We start from the raw sequence: 23,329 nt of genomic DNA on the forward strand, positions 1-23,329 counted from the left end.
GTCATTTCAATTATAAAAGTGGGGTTCTTCATGAAGCGTCACACAATCGACACTGAAGCTAAAGGCAACTATCTGAAAAACCTGGTAAGTTTTGAATGCAGCACTTTACTCAAAATTTACTCAAGTAACTTTAACATTATCTTTAACATTCACTGTGTGTGCAGTATACAGTATGAGTGCAGACATATCACCTTTGCTGCTTATTCATTTCCAGGTTTATCATGGCAATGCTGAGAAATCTTCTGCTTCTTTTCTGTTTATTCTCCCTGCAGAGTGCAGCAGGTAACATTTATGTTCCATTGCAAAAACTCATTGTCATTCAAGTTGGAATGAACAATCACAAATTTGAGTTGTTTAGTAATGGATATGGATAACTGTAATAACTTACAGTATTAATCAATAAAATGTTGTTGGCTGTGAATATTGTAAGACACTAAAGTTTGTGTACTGTGCAGCTAAAAAGTGCCCATTTGGATGGAAACCTTTTGGAGTACAATGCTACAAATACTTCCCTCAGCAGGTTAACTGGCCAACAGCAGAGGTAATGTTAAACGTTGTTGAGTGTGGGGGGTGGAGTGTTCATTGTTCATAACCAAAAGTTGTTGGGGGGGTTGTTCATGCCCAAAAGGGTTTTGAAGCTTGGGGATTACCAAACTAGATTGCGCAGCCTTAAAGCCCTGGGCATCACCGGGCATTCAAGGACCCCATGGTAGTCAAGGGCCCCTGGGAACTGGCCCCATTGGCCTGGTCGGTAATTCGTCCCTGCATAGAAGCACTACAGAATGACGTGGTTGCTTCAGAAATTGTGCTTTCATCTCACTGTTGCTTTTGATGATGCCATCAGTTAGGTTTAGGTTTAAGGAAGGGTAGTAGGAATTAACCTTAAAAAACTCATCTGTTAGGGAGACAATTTAATTGTGGCCATTTCACCTCGAAACTGCCGTGAAACGTGTAACGAACACTTAATGTCTTTTTGCACAAATGTTCACACAGTTAAGTCATTTTCATGAGATCAGGCTAGAAAATAAATAATGCAGGAAACTAATAATGAGGAAAATATTTACAGACCCTAAAAAAATCAAAAAATCAAATGCTTATTAGGAATTGTTTAAGAATTAAAAGTATACATCAAAAATACTAATACGCAATGTCACTAATACTTTTGTGTATCTTTCAGAAAAACTGTCAAAGTGTTGGTGGGAATCTGGCATCTGTGCAGAGCAAACTGGACAATGATTTTCTACTGAGTCTAGTTCCTGTATCCTCACGTGCTTGGATTGGCGGTCATGATGGTGAAGTAGTAAGTCATCCTAATTTTAAAATGAAGATGAAACAGAAGTCACATTGTGAAGGGACATAAATGTATGCACATAACAATAATGCAATGACTGGATGGAGAAAAGCAGTTTTCCTGTTTTCACTCATTAGGATGGTCAATGGATGTGGACTGATGGGTCTGTCTTTGACTTCACCAACTGGGGCTCTAATGAACCGAACAATTACAACAATGTTCCTGAGAACTGCTTGGAGATCAACTGGACCAGTAAGAAAGGAATCTGGTTTCTTGAATCTTTCAATATTTATTTATAGTCCTGGTGTGGTAGTTTCACATTCAATCGTAATATAAATAAAAATGTTTTGTACTGTGACTTATAAATCGGCATGCCCTATTTTAATTCAGACACAACTATTAAAGTGTATTTAATGTCCATTCAGGTGAACGCCGTTGGAACGATGACCCGTGTTCAATTTTAATAGGCTTCCTTTGTGCTCAAAGTCTTTAAGATCATTTGTTGCTTCATACATTTCAATATTATGACTGTATCTGCAAAAATAAGAATAATAAGAATAATTCTGTAACTTTACTTTGAGACTGTATATCTTTCAGTATATTAAAAAATAATCTCTGAAAGACTCTTAAATCATTAAAAGCATTGAAAAACAAATCTTGTGCCATGTGGAGTTTAACTCAAAGTTAGCATAAAACATGTAAATATACTGTATATATATATATATGGATTTCTTCAACTTCAGGCAATTTCATATCCCATATTACATATGAAGGTCTTGTTAAAACTGAATTATAAACTTTTTACCAGGCCGTCATCATTTATTTTTTGGTACTTTTCAATTACATTTATGTACAGATTTGACTGTTTTTGTCTTGTTTTACATTACATTATATTACATTTATGCATTTGGCAGACGCTTTTATCCAAAGCGACTTACAGTGCACTTATTACAGGGACAATCCCCCCGGAGCAACCTGGAGTTAAGTGTCTTGCTCAAGGACACAATGGTGGTGGCTGTGGGGATTGAACCAGTGACCTTCTGATTACCAGTTATGTGCTTTTGTCCACTACGCCACCACCACTCCAGACTCTCAGTATTATACTATGAAAATTCATTATAAAAAATACAAATTATAGGTTTATAGTGTTTAAAACTAAGATCATCTAAACAAATAGTGAAATAAACATAAACCATTTCAATATATATATATTATTATTACTATTATTTTTTTTTTTTCAAAAGTTATGACTTTTGGTAAATTCCACCACACCAAACAAATTTTGTCCTACATTTCTTTTCAAAAGTTAGTGTATTTGTTTGAGTTTACAAAAGTGCCAGTGAAAAGCTTGAGATGTAAAATGAGAAGAAAATAAATTCAAAGTAAATATCACTAGTGAATATTTTTATTGGCTGTCATTTACAATCAAGCTGCAATTTTATCAAAATATCCTCTTGAGACTCAGTCATTCATTGCTGTCTTTTGTAGAGGAAATGTAGTTATATATATATATATATATATTTCTCTAAGACCCTCCTTGCCATCATTGTACATCTTAGGGTATCTTAAAGCAGACACAACAGGCTTTTCAGAGACACCAAATGTTTTGTGATTTGACTTCACAATTTAGCACATGTAATGTATGGTGACATGTGTCCTGTTTATTGTTTGTTTGTTTTTTCGGACCAGAAAAACAAAATTGGCTAAAAATCTCCAGAATTTGGTTTTGTCTTCATATTACTGTACTCTCTACGGTTCACTGAGTTCACCGGTTTATATAGTCCTGGAGGGCATTAATGGGATAGTTTCCCCAAAAATACAATTCTCTCATCATTTACTCTCATGCCGTCCAGATGTGTTTGACTTTCTTTCATCTGTTGAACATAAACAAAGATTTTTAGATGAATATTTCAGCTCTGTAAGTCTTAACAATGCAAGTGAATGGATCCCAAAATGTCAATGCTCCAAAAGCACATAAAAGCAGCATAACAGTAATCCATATGACTCCTTAAATCCATGTCTTCAGAAGTGATATGATAGATTTGAGCGGGAAACAGATCAATATTGAAGTCCTTTTTTACAATAAATCTCAACTTTCACTTTCACATTCTTCTTTTGTTTTTGGTGATTCACATTCTTCATGCATATCGTCACCTACTGTAAAGGAAGGAGAATTTATTTAAAAAAGGACTTAAATATTGATCTGTTTCTCACCCACACCTATCATATCTCTTCTGAAGACATGGATTTAACCACTGGAGTCGTGTGGACCACCTAACAACGAGTAGGCTTCTGACCCATAACTTTTCAATCTACTGAGGTGATGCCACAGTACTGTTGAGTAAATTGTGATTATTATTTTATAAATTGTTTTACATGTATAGAGATTCTCTCTAAAACCAAAGCAACCAAAGCAAAAACAATTAGCTTCCGACACGATTGGATATTTGCTCACCATATTTTGCACTGTACATTTACTTTGCTGCTAAATGTGAAAATAAAAATGCATTTAAATACAACTTATGCTATTAAACTTTGTGAAAATACTGTGTGTCACACTGCACCCATGTTAGTTTTAAATGCTCTTCCCAGATGCAGGACCATTGAACTGGTTTGTCCCGTAATTATATAAATTGTCTTTTGCTGCTCTCAGTGGTGCATTTTTAACTACTGATATCAAATAATTTCAATTAAAATTATTAAGTAGGTATAAAACTGCTGGGGCATCGCAGTGCCGCAATGAAGCGCATCATCTTCCGCTTTTATCAGGGAACAAGGGTTACACTTAATAACCCGAGAAGTTCCCTTTCAAAAAGCTACACTTATGATGCTGTGCTGAAAAAGCGCTTTGGGAATGAGAATACCCACGCCACCACACTGTGGCTGTCCGGACCCCTACAGTTGTGTAGTTTGCTCACAAGAGCGTGAGAGGTCTCAAACATGAGCTTGAGATGTCGACTCAAGGACATAAGAGCCCGGAGTGGCATGAATATCCAAACTATAAAACCTTATGAATGTATGTGGAGAGGACCAGCCTGCCGCATCACAAACATGCTGCACAGGGAAACCACTAGCCAAGGCTTTAGAGGAGGTGTCCCCTCTGGTAGAATGAGCCCTGAAACCTACTGGCGAAGCTTGACCGCGCGCCTCATAGGCCAGGTCAATAGCGTCCCTCACCCAATGCGACATAGTCTGCTTGGTGGCGGCCGCCCCCCCTGTTGCAGCCCCCATGGCAAACAAATAGTTAACTTGACTTACGCCACTGGCTAGTGCGGTGGACATAAATCTGAAGGGCACAGACTGGACAAAGTCTGTGAAGTCTTTCCTGTTTTGTAAGTGCCGGGAAGCAGAAGGCTTTGAGAGAGACCGGATGTAAGGTCGAGAAAGGAACCTTAGGCAGGTAGTCAGGGTGAGGGTGCAAAATTGCTTTAGCCATTCCTGGGGCAAAATCTAAGCAGGCTGGCAAGACAGACAGAGCCTGCACATCCCCAATTCCACTTAGAGAGGTGATTGCCATAAGAAAACCCATATTGAGAGTCAGCAGTTTATCAGACGCTGACTCTAGAGGTTCGAAGGGGGTCTCAACCAGACCCCAAGGACTATTGCTAAGTCCCATCAAGGGGTCCTTGTCCTGGCAGGAGGCCTCAGTCGCAAAGCTCCACAAATGAAATGAGTAGAGGATGTCTCCCCAACGGCACCCCTTCAATCAAGGCGTGGCAAGCCGAAATGGCAGCCACATAGACCCTGAGAGTGGCGGGGCCTGCTGACAATTTTTCCTGCAGAAAGTCCAGAAATGAAGCAATCCGGCAGTTTAACTGGATCTGCATTATGTGCACTGCACCATCTTTCAAAGACACCCCATTTATTGGCGTAACTTCTTATAGTAGAGGGAAAAACGCATGCAGTCGTTCGAGGAGAGACATTATCTCCAAGAACCATATCCTGTTCGGCCAATATGGCGCTATCAAACTCTGGCAAAGACTTCCTGGAGCAGAGAAACCGGGGGGGAAGCATACAGGAACATTCTGGGCCATGTATGTGCCATTGTGTCCAGACCCAGGGGGGGGGCTTGGTGACTCAGAGAGAAGTAGAGGGGCATTGCGCTGTCTGTTGGGAGGCGAAGAGATCCACTTCTGCTCTTGTAAGCACTCAACCAGATTTGTTCCACTACCTCGGGGTGGAGTTTCCTGTCAGGACAGTAAATCTGCTCCCATTCAGGCATATAAGCTGCTCTGATCAACAGGAGCTTGCCCTGGGCCCAAAGGAGAATCTGCCGCCAGTCTGTTCAGCTGGCATGAACGTAGACCTCCTTGATGGTTTATGTAAGAGACAACCGCTGTGTTGTCCACCTGCACCAAGACATGGCAGCCTGTGGAGGAAGTATTTCAGGGCCAGATTTACAGCCATCAACTCGAGACAGTTAATGTGACACTCGAGCTGACGACCCTCCCTTTCCCCTTAAGCCGGACGACCACTTAAGGCCGCTACCCAGCATGTCAGGAAGGCGTCTGTCATTAGCAACATGCGACGGCAAGACCCACCTAGAGTGGGACCCAAAGTGAGGAACTGAACCAGAGTCTGAACCAAATAGAAAGGGCATGTAGCATACGGCGCGTAACCCTTATCAGCCTAGTGGATTGGCCCTTGGATGAAATCCCTGGCTTTTGAGCCACAACTGAAATTGTCTCATGTGCAAAAAGGCCCAAAGGGATCACCGAGGACACAGTTGCCATGAGACCTAGTAGTCGTTGATACTGTCGTACAGTGCAACCTTGGCCTAGCATGACTGCTCAGGGTGTTCTGAATGGTCTCAATTTGAGCGGGAGACAATTGTGGTCGCATTGTGATCGAATTCCACACGATCCCCAGATAGGTCGTTGTGGCAGCGGGGGCGTGGTCAAGCGCCCGTCCGGGAGAGAAAAGCGGTAAGGGCGCTTACACCTGAGCTAGATTATGTCTAACACCTGTCTCTAATTTCAGTGAGCACGGGGAGAGCGGCATAAAAGGCAGCCAGAGGGCCTCCATGAGAGGGAGAGAGGGACATAAGAATTACTGTGTTTGTGTGTGATAAAAGCTGACTGTTTAAAAGTGCTCTGTGCACGTTGTGATTGAAAAGAATAAAGAACCTCACCTCTGAGCCGCTGTGTCAAGTGTCATCCCTCGGAGGAGGTCGTTACAGTCGTTTTCTGAGTGGGAGAGAGGACGCTTTTCTTGGTGTTGAGCCTCAACCCCAGAGAAACCAGATGAGCTAAGATGATATCCCTGTGCTGCAATGCCAGTTCTTGTGACTGTGCTAGTATCAGCCAGTCGTCTATGTAATTTAGAATGTGGATGCCCCGGAGTCGCAAAGGAGCCAGGGATGCGTCCATGCATTCTGTGAATGTGCGGGGTGATAAGGCTAGACCGAATTGAATAACCCGATATTGGAAAGCTTCGCCCCCGAAAGCGAACCTCAAGAACATTCTGTGTTGTGGCAGACTTTTTATATGAAAGTACGCGTCCATGAGATCAATCGTGACCAAACAATCGTGATGTTGGATTTGTGACACGACCATCTTGATAGTTAGCATCTTGAACTTGAACGCCCTCGGAACGATTCAAGCCTCGAAGGTCAAAATCGGACATAACCCCCTGCCCTTCTAGGGAACCAGGAAGTATTTGCTGTAAAAACCTGTCTCTTTCTCTGGAAGGGGAACACGTTCTATGGCCCCTTTGACCAAGATATTTTGCAGTTCTTTCCACAGTAGACATGTCTGCTCCGGTTTTATGGTAGTGGGGACCACGCCGTAGAAACACAGAGGGCGGCGAGCTAATTTAATTCTGTAGCCTTTTTCTACTGTTCTTAGGACCCACATAGAAATACCTGGCAGAAGTTTCCACCCAGCCAGGTTCTCTGAGATGGGTATTCATTTTGACACTTCCTGTTGAGGGGATGTCGAGTGTTCCGCATCCTGGACTAAGACATGAAGCAACGGTACACCCAACTTTTCGTTGGAAGCCTCTAACTCCCGAAACACCAGAGGTGGCGGGAATGGAGAGGTTTCGTGAGAGTACCGGGAGGGCCAAAGTGGATGATACACGTGCCCCATCCCGAGTGGGGCTACCCCCACAAGGCTGGGCACAAGACCGTTAGGGTTTCTTCCTCTTAGAAATTATTCCCCTGAGGTCTTGCTTTGGGGGCTGCCGAGGGTGACGAGCCTGTCCCCAGGCTTTACGAGGGGGAGCACGACTCAGCCTCCCTTCTAGGAGGACCAGAGCAGGTCTGGGTGGCAGACGGCCCCACCCCCTGAGTGCGACGAGGAAGAAACTGCCCAAATGCTTCCTCGTGGCTTTTGGCCTCCTGGAACCTGGAGATAACTGTATTCATAGCGTCCCCAAACATGCCAGAAGGCAAAACCGGGGCATCAAGAAGGAAAACTCTGTCCTTATCTCTGATGATTAGGTTGAGCAATAGGTGTCTCTCCGTGCTGATCAAAGCAGACATAGACCAGCCAATGGCACGGGCTGTCTGTCTGGTCGCACGGAGAGATAGATCCGTGGCTGGACGAAGCTCAGAGAAAGCTTCCTCGTCGAGAGTGGTACCCACACACAGGTCCTTCAGCAGATCAGCCTGGTATACCTGTAACACTGCAGAGCAGCACCAGCATGACCCGCTGCTTGATAAGCCTTCCCTACTAGCGTGGAGTTAGTCCTGCATGGCTTTGTAGGGAGAGAGGGTCATTTTGGTGATGATGCTGAACCCGGCGAGAGATAATCCGCAAGTGTCTCTTCAACCGGCGGCATCATCAAATACCCCCGTGTCTCAGCACCCACAATAGTCGAATATATCGACGTCGAGGGCACGTGGACGCGGGAAGTATAAGGTTTCCTCAGTGAACAAGAGAGCTTGTCATGGAGGTCATCAAAGAAGAGAAGGGACTGATAAGGCGTTCCCTTCCCCTGGCCACCAGACAGAAATCTGTCCTCCAACTTGGAGCGTTTGGGGGTCACTTGTTCACGTGGCCAGTCTAATTGAAGCCTGGCCACCACACGAGTAATCACCTCGAGTAATTCCTCTGATGATTTAATATCATGCCCGGAAAGCTCAGAGGTGGGTAACTCAAAGTCTGCAGACTCAAGAGACTCAAAGTTCCCCTCATGAACCAAAGAGGCGCCGGAGCGTGGTTCAGGGTCACGAGAAGGACCAGCTGGGTCTGGGGAGAGAGCGAGCGAAAGGGACGGACCCGTCTCTTGCTCCTCAGCCAGATCCATACGAGAGCCGCATGAATGAAGTGTGGGCGCTGACTCCCGGAAGTAAGCGAGACAAGCGCGAAGCATTTTGACCGAAAGCAGATCGCAATGCTCGCACCCGCCCTGCCCCAACGCGAGTGCAGCATGCTCTTCCCCCAAACAAACAAAGCAAAGCGAATGCGTGTCCCTCTCAGCCATAGAGCGTAGACAAGGGAATACACATTGTTTGCTCTGACTTTCAGTCATTCTGGGGTTTTTTTGAGAAAGAAGAGAAAAAACGGAAAGGTTTTCTGTGCACTGCCTAACAAATTCTAACTCCTAACAGAGGAAAGAAAGTTCTGACATGCTCATGAAGCACACACACACACACACACACACACACACACACACACACACACACACACACACACACACACACACACACACACACACACACACACACACACACACACACACAGAGTTATCTGAAGACAAAAGATCTGACAATGCACCTGTGAAGCATCTATTTATAGCCCTACCACAGGTGCATCCAATGATTACACCAGCAGAGGCTATAAATTCCGGTCAATGTTCATTGACGTTTTGCACACATATTCACAGCTGATCGCACCTAAAGTTGTTCCCAAATCGCTTTTTCAGTGCAGCATCATAAGTATAGCTTTTTGAAAGGGAACGTGATTCATCGGCATCATGCTGACAGATGAGGTAGCATAATAAAAATCACACAGTTTTACTACAAACTACCAAATAATATTGAGACTATATATTATATTTGACTCTCCAGTGCTGGAACAGGGCTAAAACAATGTGTGGATGAAGGTCTGACTATGCGAGACTGTAATCACTTTTCTTTGCATGATACATTGACTGCATTTATACGATATCCTATGTTGCCGTTAGCTAGCTAGCCAGCTTTATTAATAGTTGTTAGCTACATTTGATGGATGATGACAGTAGCGGTTTATAAAATAGACTATATTATAAATATGTTGATACAATTCAGTATTGATGTGATTCCATCACAACTGTCATTTTGATATATCGATGCACAATTGTTTTATAATAATCGAATGTATATATTTTCTGTATAACCAAGTTATGTTACACTATTGAATGGAGCTTTTTCCATTATCTTGAACATTGTCTAGCATTAATTTCATGTGTTATTGTAGTTTAGCTAAAATTACACAGATCAATCCTCATGGAAATATATTTCACATGCTTTGCAGTTATGTAAATGTATCTGTCCAATAAGAAGAACACCAATTCAGGGTCAGTTTTGATCCCCAAAACCAAATGAAGGTCCCTCCAGGAATCAAATGCCCTGCCGATGTTCACGTGTTCCCACTTAGCCAGATGGGATTCAGTAGAAAATGTTATTTGTTTAGTTTTTTTGGTTACTCTGTGTTTGTGTAGGAGTCTGTGTTTTGCTGGGAGCTGGCCGTTTACTGGATTCCATCTGTAAGATAACGTTACCTAGTGTTCCAGTTTGTTGTCACCTTTGAATAGCGGAAGAGAAGACTTCTGTCTGAGTCAAGGCTCTCGGGAGCGTGCATAAACATCACATCCTTTGGATTTTCCCCGCAAAAGCGACCCGCTCCCTTCGCATGAAAATCAGTCTACAGGTTTTAATAGGTAACCTAGGAAGTCCGGGAAGGGCTCATTTTTAAAGTTGCGTTAGAAGCCGTTCACACATTGGCAACATTTTTTTACATTTTACATACTGCACCTTTAAATAAATGTTGCAGTGTATATTGTTTTAATTGAGTTATTTGTTGTTGTGTTGAAAACGTATTTCATTTAGTATGTGTGTGTGTTTTATGTTTAGTGTAGAGTCAATAGTGTGAACTTACCTGTGTTAGAAGTCCAATAAGTGATTTGGGTTGAAGTGCAAGGGGAGGAGTAGAGGTAGACGAGAGGGGAGATAAGTGTAGAATGCATGGGGAGCAGTTGTCTCCATGTTTCCTCTTTATAGCGCGAAAAACTTTATTTTGTGTATGTAATTAGTTAGTCTGTCAAAACGAGAGCCAGAAATGCATGTAATCGCATGTAAGCCATTGCTTTATATGTCTGCTCACAATCTATCACATTGCTGTTTCAGTGTGCTAACATGGCAACCTCCACCACCCCACCACCACCAGTTGAGCCCTGTCCCGCACGGGGGTAGGCTCCTCGCCCCTACCTCTTATCTACGGCAGGACATGGCAGTTCCGGGTACAACTCCCTCGGACTGCCGGACAGGGCCTTCGCCAAAGAGAGAAACATTCCTTTCTGTTTTACATTTATCAAATAAATGGCATCTTAAACTTCACTCAAGCCTGCGTGTCTTCCCAATAGAAATGGAAGCGCAGCGTAGTTCAAGCGGGAAGACTAGCAGCTATACATCATCACATCATTAGCTAGGTAATTCCTAGCCAATCTCATGTAAGCCATTGCTTTATAAGTCTGCTCACAATCTATCACATTGCTGTTATAGTATGCTAACACGGCAACCTCCACCACCCCACCACCACTAGTTGAGCCCTGTGCAACACGGGGGTAGGCTCCTTGCCCCTGCCTCCTATCTCCGCCAGGATATGACGTTCCGGATACAACTCCCTCGGACTGCCGGACGGGGCCTACGCCAAAGAGAGAGACATTACTTTCTGTTTTACATTTATTAAATAAATGGCATTTTAAACTTCACTCAAGCCTGCTTATCTTCCCGATAGAACTAATATTACAGCAACGGGAGTGAAGACAAATAAGGACTATTTCCCCACTAAATATTCCTGTTGTGTTTCCAATCTGCCATTAACTAAAACAATGAATGAAGTAACCACTGCAATCATGGATGAGACAGATTTCTAATGCCAGGAGGTGAAATCCATTTTAGTGAAGAATTGATATTTTGAGTTGAATACGTTTTGAATGAAAGCTTTGAGACTTATTGAAGATATACTGTATTTAATTTACATACTTTTGTTTTAATTCATATTTGTGTACTTTCTGAAATCTGACATCTTTGTGTTTACATAAATAAATTGTTATTTATTATTTGAGTGTTTCAGAGTGCGTTGAAGTTGATTTAAGATGGGTTTATACATTCTGAATACTGATACCAGTGATATGGGGTTTCATTTAATATTATTTAAAGTAACATTATTCAACAGGTATAAAATATTTTAAGTTTAATGGAACCCATGGAAGAATAATAACCTAAAGTGTTAAAATATCAAATATAAAGAGACCAAACACTAACAAGGAGACATAATAACAACAAACAAATATATATAAGCATTAAGGTGATGAAAATAGTTTATTTGCCAAACGACTACATGTTTTGAACATTGGTGCGCATGTTATGAGTGTGGGAGAGCTTGATGTGACTGGCCTAACAACTGGTCCAACCAAGGCACACAATTCTTTGAACAAATCCCTTGACATTTGGAAATGTTTAACCCAAAGTGGGTCCTCACAATGCGCCAGAACAGTTTTGAGTGCAGGTGCTCCCAGATATGCGCAGGCTGGTGGAGCGTGGGCATAGCAGTCCATTTCAGCCCTCTTTATATCAGATATTACACTTATTACGTGGCGTCTCCTGGCAGCATTTAATAAAACAAGGTATAACTGTTCCAATCCATGCAAATGCAAATAAAGTAATTCAGCCGCTCCATCGTGACAAGACGGGCTCTCTCAAGATAACGTGATGGTTAGATTAATATACTGGATGGAAACGGGAAGGATTTCTATTTTCCTTATTCGCATTTTGTCGAATTTTTGCAAAATGCAAACTGTTCCAATGGAAACCCTTGATGCAATTTTTAGGTGAGAGGCTGTCACAAACCATCTTTATTTAATAAAACAGACAATAACAGTTCATACGCACAGTCAATACATCAGTGAAATATGCTATCGACATTAGGATGCGCTTGTCATTTAAAGTCACATAAACAGCAACTTCAACAGTTTTTTTTAAGCACACAAAATGTCTAGGTTACGTATGTAACCTTCGTTCCTTGATTTCCGTACTTGCGCAGCCCCGCAAGCCAGCTGTGTGCCAGTGCGTCTGCCCCGAGGGGAGCCTCTGTTCGGGGATACCAGAGCGGGCAGTGGGAGGTTTCTCGGGAGGCAAACAGGTCTACCTGGGCCTTGCCGAACCGTTCCCAAATCAGCTGGATTGCCTGGGGGTGAAGCCTCCAATCTCCGCTGGGCAAGCGTTGTCGTGACAGTACGTCCGCTACCACATTGAGGTTGCCGGGGATGTGAGTGGCACGCAGCGACCTGAGTCACGGGCGAGTCGTGACATGTGGCGGGAGCATACGCCGCCTTGGTGATTTATGTACGCTACCACGGTGGTGCTGTCTGACCTGACTAGGACATGTTTGTCCCGAACTAACGGGAGGAACTTCCGCAGGGCAATTAAAACAGTCAGCAACTCTAGGCAATTGATATGCCAGCGCAGTTGCGCCCCTCTCTAACGGCCCGCAGCTGCGTGCCCCACAGTGCCCCAACCCAATTTGGAGGCGTCGGGCGTGAGCAAGACACGTCGGGACACCTGCTGCAAGAGTACTCCTGCCCGTAGAAAGCAGAGGTCTGTCCAGGGTTTGAATGTCTGGCGGCAGGCGGGGGTGATCGTCACACGGTGCGTGCCGCGGCACCATGCTCATCTCGGGACTCGAGTCTGAAGCCAGTGCTGAAGTGGTCTCATATGCATCAACCCCAGCGGTGCGACCGCCGCGGAGGATGCCATATGCCCCAGGAGCCTCTGGAAGAATTTTAAAGGGACCGTTGTGCCTGGCATAAAGGTGGTGAGGTAGTCCAGCACTGACTGCGCACGCTCGTTGGAGAGATGTGCTAACATTGAGATTGAGTCTAACTCCATGCTGAGAAAAGTGATACTCTGAACCGGGGTGAGTTTGCTCTTTTCTCGGTTGAGTTGAGTCTCCAAGTGGCTGAGGTGCCTGAGCACCTGGTCTCTGTGAGTGCATAGTAACTCTCGGGAGTGGGTCAGTATGAGCCAGTAGTCGAGGTAATTGAGTATGCAGATGCCGGCTTCTCGGAGCGGGGCAAGAGCTGCCTCTGCGACTTTCGTGAAGACGCGAGGGGACAGAGACATACCGAAGGGGAGGACTTTGTACTGATACGCCTGGCCGTCGAACGTGAACTGTAAGAAGGGTCGGTGTCGAGGCAGAATTGAGACGTGAAAGTACACGACCTTCAGGTCTACCGCTGCGAACCAATCTAAATGCCGGATGCAAGTTAAGATGTGTTTTTGCGTGAACATCTTGAACGGGAGTTTGTGCAAGGCCCGGTTGAAAATTCACAAGTCCAAGATCGGTCGGTAAGATGCCGCCTTTCTTGGGTACAATGAAGTAAGGGTTGTAGAAACCCTTCTTCATCTCGGTTGAAGGGACAGGCTCTATCGCGTTTTTGAGAAGACGAGTAACGATTTCCGCGCGCTGGAATTTGGAACAAATTGGAGCAAACGTCTTGATCTCTGGGTAGTCCGTCTCAGTAGCGCTAGGGAGCCTTCCAGGTCCTCGAAGGGGTCCGTGAGACGGGGGGAAAGCATAGCGGACCTCTGTGCGTCAGGCTCAGACTGGGCGTGCAGACCCAAAGGTGGCGAGTCATCAGCATCAGATGTCGCAGTAACGCTCTCCGATGCAGCGGGCGATGTCGTCATCCAATTCCGGGAGCTCAAGGGACCGGCCGGCCGGCTCATCCCGAGCTCGGACGGAAGCAAGTAAGCATGCCGGGGAGGCGGGTGGTTCGAGGGGATTTACCCAGCGAACAGAGCCCATCATTGTCCCCAAATCGCCTTCATCGCCCGCGGCCTCTGCCCCAATCCTGTAGGAAGGAGGCAATGGCGTCTGAAGTGGCTTTCTCTCATGACAACAGAAAGCCGCGACCGCAATGCTGTCATGTCTATGTTCTCGCACTAGACCATTCATAAAACGCTGCCTGTGTGTAATCGCAGCCCAGGCAGCTTTTATGACTGTCAAAGGTGGGGAGAAATCGCCTTTATTTCCTCGCCTTTATACCCGTATGTCCGGGTGCAGGGTATGCAAATACTGTCTGCCAACTTCTCATTGGCCTTTTTTCATAGATCAGAGGCATATTCGGCACTCAAGAGAGACCCATAGTGTCAACAACACACACACACAAACACTCACACAGAAACACTCACACACACAAACAACACACACTAATTAATGTCCCATATATCTTCCCATAACAGGGTGGACATATACTTGACCACATATGACCACAAACACCACAAAAGAAAGGAAAATATAAATAAAATAAAAGAGTTACACACTTCAAATAACTGTGTGTGTGTGTGATATCACTTCATAAGATATATCTTCAATTAAAGGTCATAGTATCATGACAAAACAGAGTGGTCAATAAATCAAGGGACACGGTGAAAATGTAACTCTAAACTCTTAATTGCATTATTAAATTATTTAGCACATATTTTTGTCAAAGATGTTCTGGGGGACATGTGGAAACAGTGCAATAGATGAAAATGAATTCATTGAAGTATTTGAAAGTACAAGAAAGAACATATTTTACTATGCTGCAAAGCATATTATATTTTAGCTCAAAATCGGTTTAAAATGGAAGTCTATCTAACAATTATCTCTACTGGAAAGGGTAAATAAGGAATGATTGATCATTTCTTTGTTGAAAGTGCAACACGGTATACTGCATATTTATTTAATGAAAGGTATACATGTAAAATGATAAACTCTCTAATGAGGATATGTAAATCTTAAATGTGCACTTGTTTTACTATTATTCGGCAAACTCATGTGATCATATGTTGATTTAATGTCTTCTCTTTTCCTCAGTTTTAAAATAATGTTGGACAATTGATTGATTATGTAAAAAATTTACTTTGACATGCAATACATAAATAAAATGTAAATTTGAACCTTTTTATTATTTTTATTATTAGAATGTTTCCTTTGCGTTCACCATTTTCAATGAAAATCTTTCCAAGGGTGTGGCATAATATCATTATTATGAACAAGTACAATCTGATTACCACAATTAATTCATGCATAAATGTCAAATGTTTTCAGGTGGTGTTACAACCCACCCACAACAGCACTCTTTGTACTTGACTTGAATTTACAAAAGTTTGATTGAAAGTTTTAGACACATATCACAAGATGTTTTTACAGATGTTTGACTGTGATCGCTCTTCCTGAGAATCTCCAAAGCTCCATGATAATAGTGCAAATAAAGGTGTTTTATTGTTTTACTTGATAACATCTCATATTCATGTTATTGACAGGACACATAAAGGTGAATGGTACTCAAATACATAGATCTTATCCCAGACAATCAAATACAATTTCATCCCATGATGTTTGTTTATTGTTATTGTGTCATTTCAATTATAAAAGTGGGGTTCTTCATGAAGCGTCACACAATCGACACTGAAGCTAAAGGCAACTATCTGAAAAACCTGGTAAGTTTTGAATGCAGCACTTTACTCAACCTTTCTTCTTAAAGTACCTCTGTGATTTATCTTTAACATTCACTGTGTGTGCAGTATACAGTATGAGTGCAGACATATTACATTTGCTGCTTATTCATTTCCAGGTTTATCATGGCAATGCTGAGAAATCTTCTGCTTCTTTTCTGTTTATTCTCCCTACAGAGTGCAGCAGGTAACATTTATGTTCCATTGCAAAAACTCATTGTCATTCAAGATGGAATGAACAATCACAAATTTGGCAAAAATGTAAGGAGTTGTTTAGTAATGGATATGGATAACAGGAAACTTACAATATTAATCAATAAAATGTTGTTGGTTGTGAATATTGTAAGACACTAAAGTTTGTGTACTGTGCAGCTAAAAAGTGCCCCTTTGGATGGAAACCTTTTGGAGTACAATGCTACAAATACTTCCCTCAGCAGGTTAACTGGCCAACAGCAGAGGTAATGTTAAACGTTGTTGAGTGTGGGGGGTGGAGTGTTCATTGTTCATGCCCAAAAGTTGTTGGGGGGGTTGTTCATGCCCAAAAGGGTTTTGAAGCTTGGGGATTACCAAACTAGATTGCGCAGCCTTAAAGCCCTGGGCATCACCGGGCATTCAAGGACCCCCTGGTAGTCAAGGGCCCCTGGGAACTGGCCCCACTGGCCTGGTCGGTAATTCATCCCTGCATAGAAGCACTACAGAATGACGTGGTTGCTTCAGAAATTGTGCTTTCATCTCACTGTTGCTTTTGATGATGCCATCGGTTAGGTTTAGGTTTAAGGAAGGGTGGTAGGAATTAACCTTAAAAAACTCATCTGTTAGGGAGACAATTTAATTGTGGCCATTTCACATCGAAACTGCCGTGAAACGTGTAACGAACACTTAATGTCTTTTTGCACAAATGTTCACACAGTTAAGTCATTTTCATGAGATCAGGCTAGAAAATAAATAATGCAGGAAACTAATAATGAGGAAAATATTGACCGACCCTAAAAAAAAAAAAAATACATCAAAAATACTAATACGCAATGTCACTAATACTTTTGTGTATCTTTCAGAAAAACTGTCAAACCATTGATGGAAATCTGGCATCTGTGCAGAGCAAACTGGACAATGATTTTCTACTGAGTCTAGTGCCTGTATCCTCACGTGCTTGGATTGGCGGTCATGATGGTGAAGTAGTAAGTCATTCTTATTTTAAAATGAAGATGAAACAGAAGTCACATTGTGAAGGGACATAAATGTATGCACATAACAATAATGCAATGACTGGATGGAGAAAAGCAGTTTTCCTGTTTTCACTCATTAGGATGGTCAATGGATGTGGACTGATGGGTCTGCCTTTGACTTCATCAACTGGGGCTCTAATGAACCGAACAATTACAACAATGTTCCTGAGAACTGCTTGGAGATCAACTGGACCAGTAAGAAAGCAATCTGGTTTCTTGAATCTTTCAATATTTATTTATAGTCCTGGTGTGGTAGTTTCACATTCAATCGTAATATAAATAAAAATGTTTTGTACTGTGACTTATAAATCGGCATGCCCTATTTTAATTCAGACACAACTATTAAAGTGTATTTAATGTCCATTCAGGTGATCGCCGTTGGAACGATGACCCGTGTTCAGTTTTAATAGGCTTCCTTTGTGCTCAAAGTCTTTAAGATCATTTGTTGCTTCATATATTTCAATATTATGACTGTATCTGCAAAAATAAGAATAATAAGAATAATTCTGTAACTTTAATTTGAGACTGTATATCTTTCAGTATATTAAAAAATAATCTCTGAAAAACAAATCTTGTGCCGTGTGGAGTTTAACTCAAAGTTACATAAAACATGTAAATATACTGTATATATATATATATGGATTTCTTCAACTTCGATTTTATATGAAGGTCTTGTTAAAACTGAATTATAAACTTTTTACCAGGCCGTCATTATTTCTTTTTTGGTACTTTTCAATTACTTTTATGTAGAGATTTGACTGTTTAGCCTTGTTTTACCCAGACTTTCAGTATTATACTATGAAAATTCCTTGTAAAAAATACAAATTATCGGTTTATAGTGTTTAAAACTAAGATCATCGAAACAAATAGTGAAATAAACATAAACCATTTCAATATATATATATATATATATATATATATATATATATATATATATATATATATATATTATATATATATTATTATTGTATTTTTTTCAAAAGTTATGACTTTTGGTCAATTCCACCACACCAAACAAATTTTGTCCTACATTTCTTTTCAAAAGTTAGTGTATTTGTTTGAGTTTACAAAAGTGCCAGTGAAGAGCTTGAGATGTAAAATGAGAAAATAAAGTAAATATCACTAGTGAATATTTTTATTGGCTGTCATTTACAATCAAGCTGCAATTTTGTCAAAACATCCTCTTGAGACTCAGTCATTCATTGCTGTCTTTTGTAGAGGAAATGTAGTTTTATATATATATATATATTTCTCTAAGACCCTCCTTGCCATCATTGTACATCTTAGGGTATCTTAAAGCAGACACAACGGGCTTTACAGAGACACCAAATGTTTTGTGATTTGGCCACGAGGACGTCCTCTCCTTGGTCTTTAAAAATTTTTGACTTCACAATTTAGCACATGTAATGTATGGTGACATGTGTCCTGTTTATTGTTTGTTTTTTCGGACCAGAAAACCAAAATTGGCTAAAAATCTCCAGAATTTGGTTTTGTCTTCATATTACTGTACTCTCTACAGTTCACTGAGTTCACTGGTTTATATAGTCCTGGAGGGCATTAACGGGATAGTTTCCCCAAAAATACAATTCTCTCATCATTTACTCACCCTCATGCCTTCCAGATGTGTTTGACTTTCTTTCATCTGTTGAACATAAACAACGATTTTTAGATGAATATTTCAGCTCTGTAAGTCTTAACAATGCAAGTGAATGGATCCCAAAATGTCAATGCTCCAAAAGCACATAAAGGCAGCATAACAGTAATCCATATGACTCCTTAAATCCATGTCTTCAGAAGTGATATGATAGGTGTGAGCGGGAAACAGATCAATATTGAAGTCCTTTTTTACAATAAATCTCAACTTTAACTTTCACATTCTTCTTTTGTTTTTGGAGATTCACATTCTTCATGCATATCATCACCTACTGTAAAGGAAGGAGAATTTATCATAAAAAAGGACTTCAATATTGATCTGTTTCTCACCCACACCTATAATATCTCTTCTGAAGACAAGGATTTAACCACTGGAGTCGTATGGACCACCTAACAACGAGTAGGCTTCTGACCCATAACTTTTCAATCTACTGAGGTGATGCCACAGTACTGTTGAGTAAATTGTGATTATTATTTTATAAATTGTTTTACATTTATAGAGATTCTCTCTAAAACCAAAGCAACCAAAGCAAAAAAAAAAATTAGCTTCCGACACGATTGGATATTTGCTCACCATATTTTGCACTGTACATTTACTTTGCTGCTAAATGTGAAAATACAAATGCATTTAAATACTTATGCTATTAAACTTTGTGAAAATACTGTGTGTCACACTGCACCCTTGTTAGTTTTAAATGCTCTTCCCAGATGCAGGACCGTTTAACTGGTTTGTCCCGTAATTATATCATTTGTCTTTTGCTGCTCTCAGTGGTGGCTTTTTAACTCCTGATATCAAATAATTTCAATTAAAAATATTAAGTAGGTAAAACATATACTGTACACGATTCTTTGGCTACAAAGTCTAATATCGTATTATAAAGCCTTTGTATTTTATTAATTTGTGTTATTATAGTGCCTTTGGCCAGTGTCCACGAGGATGCAACACTTCTCGTCGAGTGTGCTCGGACCCGCAAGGGGGCGGGCAGGGCCTGAGTGTGATAGGCCAATGCTATGGTGTCAACTACCCAGTGGGAAAGCCTCTGTTAGGAGACAGCGTTCCCTTTCCACTGTCCACGAAAGCAGACAAAGAGCTGCTCAGAATGCCTAAAGTTCTGCGTGCGGTCCACATAAGTACGCAAGGTGCACACTGGACACAGCAACAAAGGGGCTGAGTCTGCCTCCTCCAGGCGCAGCACTTGCAGGTTCACTACCTGGTCCCTGAAGGGAGTCGTAGGAACCTTGGGCACGTAGCCCGGTCGCGGTCTTAGGATGACATGAGTGTCTGCCGGACTGAACTCCAGGCAAGTGTCGCTGACAGAGACCCTCTTGATGGAAACGAGCGCGATCAGGAGGACCGTCTTCAGGGAGAGGGCCTTGAGCTCAACTGATTCTAGCGGCTCGAAGGGGGATCTCTGAAGGCCCGAAAGGACCACTGAGAGATCCCAGGTAAGGAACAGGCTTGGCCAGGGAGGGTTAAACCTCCGGATGCCTCTACGGAAGCTGATAATCAAGTTGTGCTTACACACCACTTGCCGTCTACTGCGTCTACTTACCGATTCACGTAAAAGCACCACTTCAGGGTGTAAAGTTGCTTGGTAGAGGGAGCTCTGGCTTGGTTGATCGTGTCTATGGCGGCAGGTGGTTGGTCACTTAGATTTTCCGCATCCCGTCCAAGGGCCAGATGTGGAGGTTCCAGAGGTCTGGGCATGGATTCCAGAGGGTGCCCCATCCCTGAGAATGAAGGTCCTTCCTTAGGGGAATTCGCCAGGGAGGGGCTGTCACGAGGAGCACGAGATCTGAGAACCAAGTCCAAGTGGGCCAGTAGGGGGCCGTCAGGAGCTACACAGGGGTGGAAGGGCATCTTTATAAAGACGCGTCCTGAAAAGGACGTTCAATGCCGCTGTGTATTGCTCTTTTAGAGAAAATATTCTCTTGTAGAAAAGAGCCAGGGGCAAAGCTGCACTGCTGTGCAGAGAAGGAGAAAGCCGCTGATATGCGCCATAGATCCAAAAGCATACGCTCTTTTAGAGATGAAGTGAACAGTCTTGTGAATACAGCTCACTGATCACACAACCGGTCGGCTCCGAAGAAAAATTCTGAATGGACTGACGCATTTCCCTCCCTTTATATCCGTATGTCCGGGGGGCGGAACATGCAAATTCTGTCTGCCAATTTCTCATTGGCCTTTTCTCAAGTTCAGAGGTGCGTGAGGCTCTTAAGAGAGACCCCTAGTGTCGCTTCTTCGACACAACGTCAAAGTGAGGGACAGACAGGGAATGGAAGCGCAGCGTAGTTCTAGCAGGAAGACTAACAGCTGTACATCATCACATCATTAGCTGGGTAATTCCTAGCCAATCACACGTAAGCCATTGCTTTATAAGTCCGCTCACAATCTATCACATTGCTATTTCGGTGTGCTAACACTGCAACCTCCACCACCCCACCATCAGAAGTTGAGCCCTGTCCCGCACTGAGTTAAGAGGGAAAAGCACGTCCTGAGGCTCTGGTGCTGAGGGAAGACTAGAAAGCACATTCCTTGCTCCGCACACCCAACAGGGGGCGGGTTAGTGACTGAGGAGGAGGTCCGCATCAGGTGTGCCGGGACTGTAGTTCTATCTGGAAGACACGCAGGCTTGAGTGAAGTTTAAGGTGCCATTTATTTGATAAATGTAAAACAGAAAGGAATGTCTCTCTCTTTGGTGTAGGCGCTGTCCGGCGGTCCGAGGGAGTTGTGCCCGGAACCGTCATATCCTGCCGGAGATAGGAGGCAGGGGTGAGGAGCCTACCCCTGTGCGGGACAGGGCTCAGCTGGTGGTGGTGGGGTGGCGGAGGTTGCCTGTGTTTTAGCGCACTGAAACAGCAATGTGATAGATTATGAGCAGACTTATAAAGCAATGGCTTACATGCGATTGGCTAGGAATTACCCCACTAATGAAGTAATGGTGTACAGCTGCTAGTCTTCCCGCTAGAACTACGCTGCACTACATTGCACTTCCATTTCTATCGGGAAAACACGCAGGCTTGAGTGAAGTTTAAGATGCCATTTATTTGATAGATGTAAAACAGAAAGTAATGTCTCTCTCTTTGGCGTAGGCCCCGTCCGGTGGTCCGAGGGAGTTGTACCCGAAACCGTCATATCCTGCCAGAGATAGGAGGCAGGGGCGAGGAGCCTACCCCCAAAAAGAGAGAAAGTAGTACACTACCCCCAAAAGAGATGATCCTATTTGGTACGAACCGGGTCTTGTGTTGGGCGTTCATTTTGGAGAACAAAAATAGAGATGTGAGCATCAGAATTGACATGAAATTTGTGATATCTCTGGTATGGTTGTGTGAAGCCTTTGCAATGGGAAGGTTTTTTTTTTTTTTGGTGTGTTTTTGGGCTCTCCGTTGAGGTCCCTGGTTGTGCAGAATCTGCCTCAGGCGAGCAGCGTGGTATGCGGCCCTACGTTAGGCCGGCGTTGCTGTGCAGTCCCTCTTTGAAGACATTTGATTTGAAAACCCTCCGGCGAGGGAATGTTCTTTGGGGTATCTTTGCCGAAGGTGGGCAACGTGTGTAAAGCCATACGATTATGGCAACGTTGAGTGCAGTCCCTTCGTTGAAAGACATTTGATATGAAAACCCTCCGACGAGGGAAAGTTGTTTGAGGTATCTTTGCCGAAAGGTGAGCAACATGCGTAAAGCCATACGGTTATGGCGACGTTGCGTGCAATCCCTTTGTTGAAAGAAAACATTTGATATGAAAACCCTCCGACGAGGGAAAGTTGTTTGATGGTTATCTTTGCCAGAGTGAATGCGTACATAACGCCATACGATAATGGCGATGTTGTCATGCCATACCTTGTTGAAAGCCATCTCGTTATGGTGCGAGTTTCCGGCGAGGGCGGCTGGTTTGAGCAATCCCTATGCGACGGAACTGTGCTGAGATTATGGTAGCCCGGCGAGGGGGAGGACATAGTTATGTGCTGTCCTTGCAAACGGTGAGCTTGCTTGAATTGAATCATTGTGTAGATAAGGATGAGCTGGGGAAGAGCCACCAACCACCACCAGATATGCATGAGAACTTATGGCTGATGGGGAGTTGAGCTTGTTTGATGATTTGGGTCAAGTTGACTATTTCAGGTACGATTGGGGAGAGCAGCGGCCGAGCATCTTCATAGTAGATTCCAGTAACCTCGAAGGGTGCCCGTCGAGCTGGTCTGCGGAACTCCTGCGAAGCGAGGGAGGGAAGTTGAACAACCCGGGAATGTGTCTGGCTGGGATGATGAAGTTACGGGAATGCTCTGTCATGTCCGACGTCTCATAGGGGACATGATGGTTCGAGGAGGGCCAGACTTTATTGATTGTAGTAACAACTGCGGAATTGTCGCATGACTTTGATGCGTTTGAGTTTCTGGATGGAACCTGTTACGGAAAAATTCAGTATTATTATATTTATTTGTCCCCAAACTGTT

The 23,329-nt window shown here is 43.0% G+C and overlaps 1 protein-coding gene across 3 annotated transcripts; it reads left to right on the forward strand.

Moving 5' to 3' along the window:
* On the forward strand, positions 1-17,800 carry LOC127641331 (ladderlectin-like). 3 transcript variants are annotated; one of them, XM_052124291.1, is made up of 6 exons: positions 1-84; positions 215-282; positions 456-541; positions 1,178-1,300; positions 1,429-1,543; positions 17,593-17,759. In XM_052124291.1, exons 2-6 carry the CDS (start codon positions 222-224, stop codon positions 17,658-17,660), a joined length of 453 nt encoding a protein of 150 aa, XP_051980251.1. In that variant the 5' UTR covers positions 1-84; positions 215-221; the 3' UTR covers positions 17,661-17,759. The 3 variants fall into 3 exon arrangements, with proteins under 3 accessions (XP_051980251.1, XP_051980250.1, XP_051980252.1); XM_052124290.1 differs by lacking the exon at positions 17,593-17,759 and adding an exon at positions 1,717-1,946; XM_052124292.1 differs by lacking the exons at positions 1-84; positions 215-282; positions 456-541; positions 1,178-1,300; positions 1,429-1,543 and adding exons at positions 15,937-15,983; positions 16,118-16,185; positions 16,371-16,456; positions 17,054-17,176; positions 17,305-17,419 and having other exon boundaries at positions 17,593-17,800.
* The last annotated feature ends 5,529 nt before the right edge of the window (positions 17,801-23,329 follow it).

The sequence above is a fragment of the Xyrauchen texanus genome, chromosome 50 (assembly GCF_025860055.1).
Source record: "Xyrauchen texanus isolate HMW12.3.18 chromosome 50, RBS_HiC_50CHRs, whole genome shotgun sequence".
In the NCBI taxonomy this organism is placed as follows: Eukaryota; Metazoa; Chordata; class Actinopteri; order Cypriniformes; family Catostomidae; genus Xyrauchen; species Xyrauchen texanus.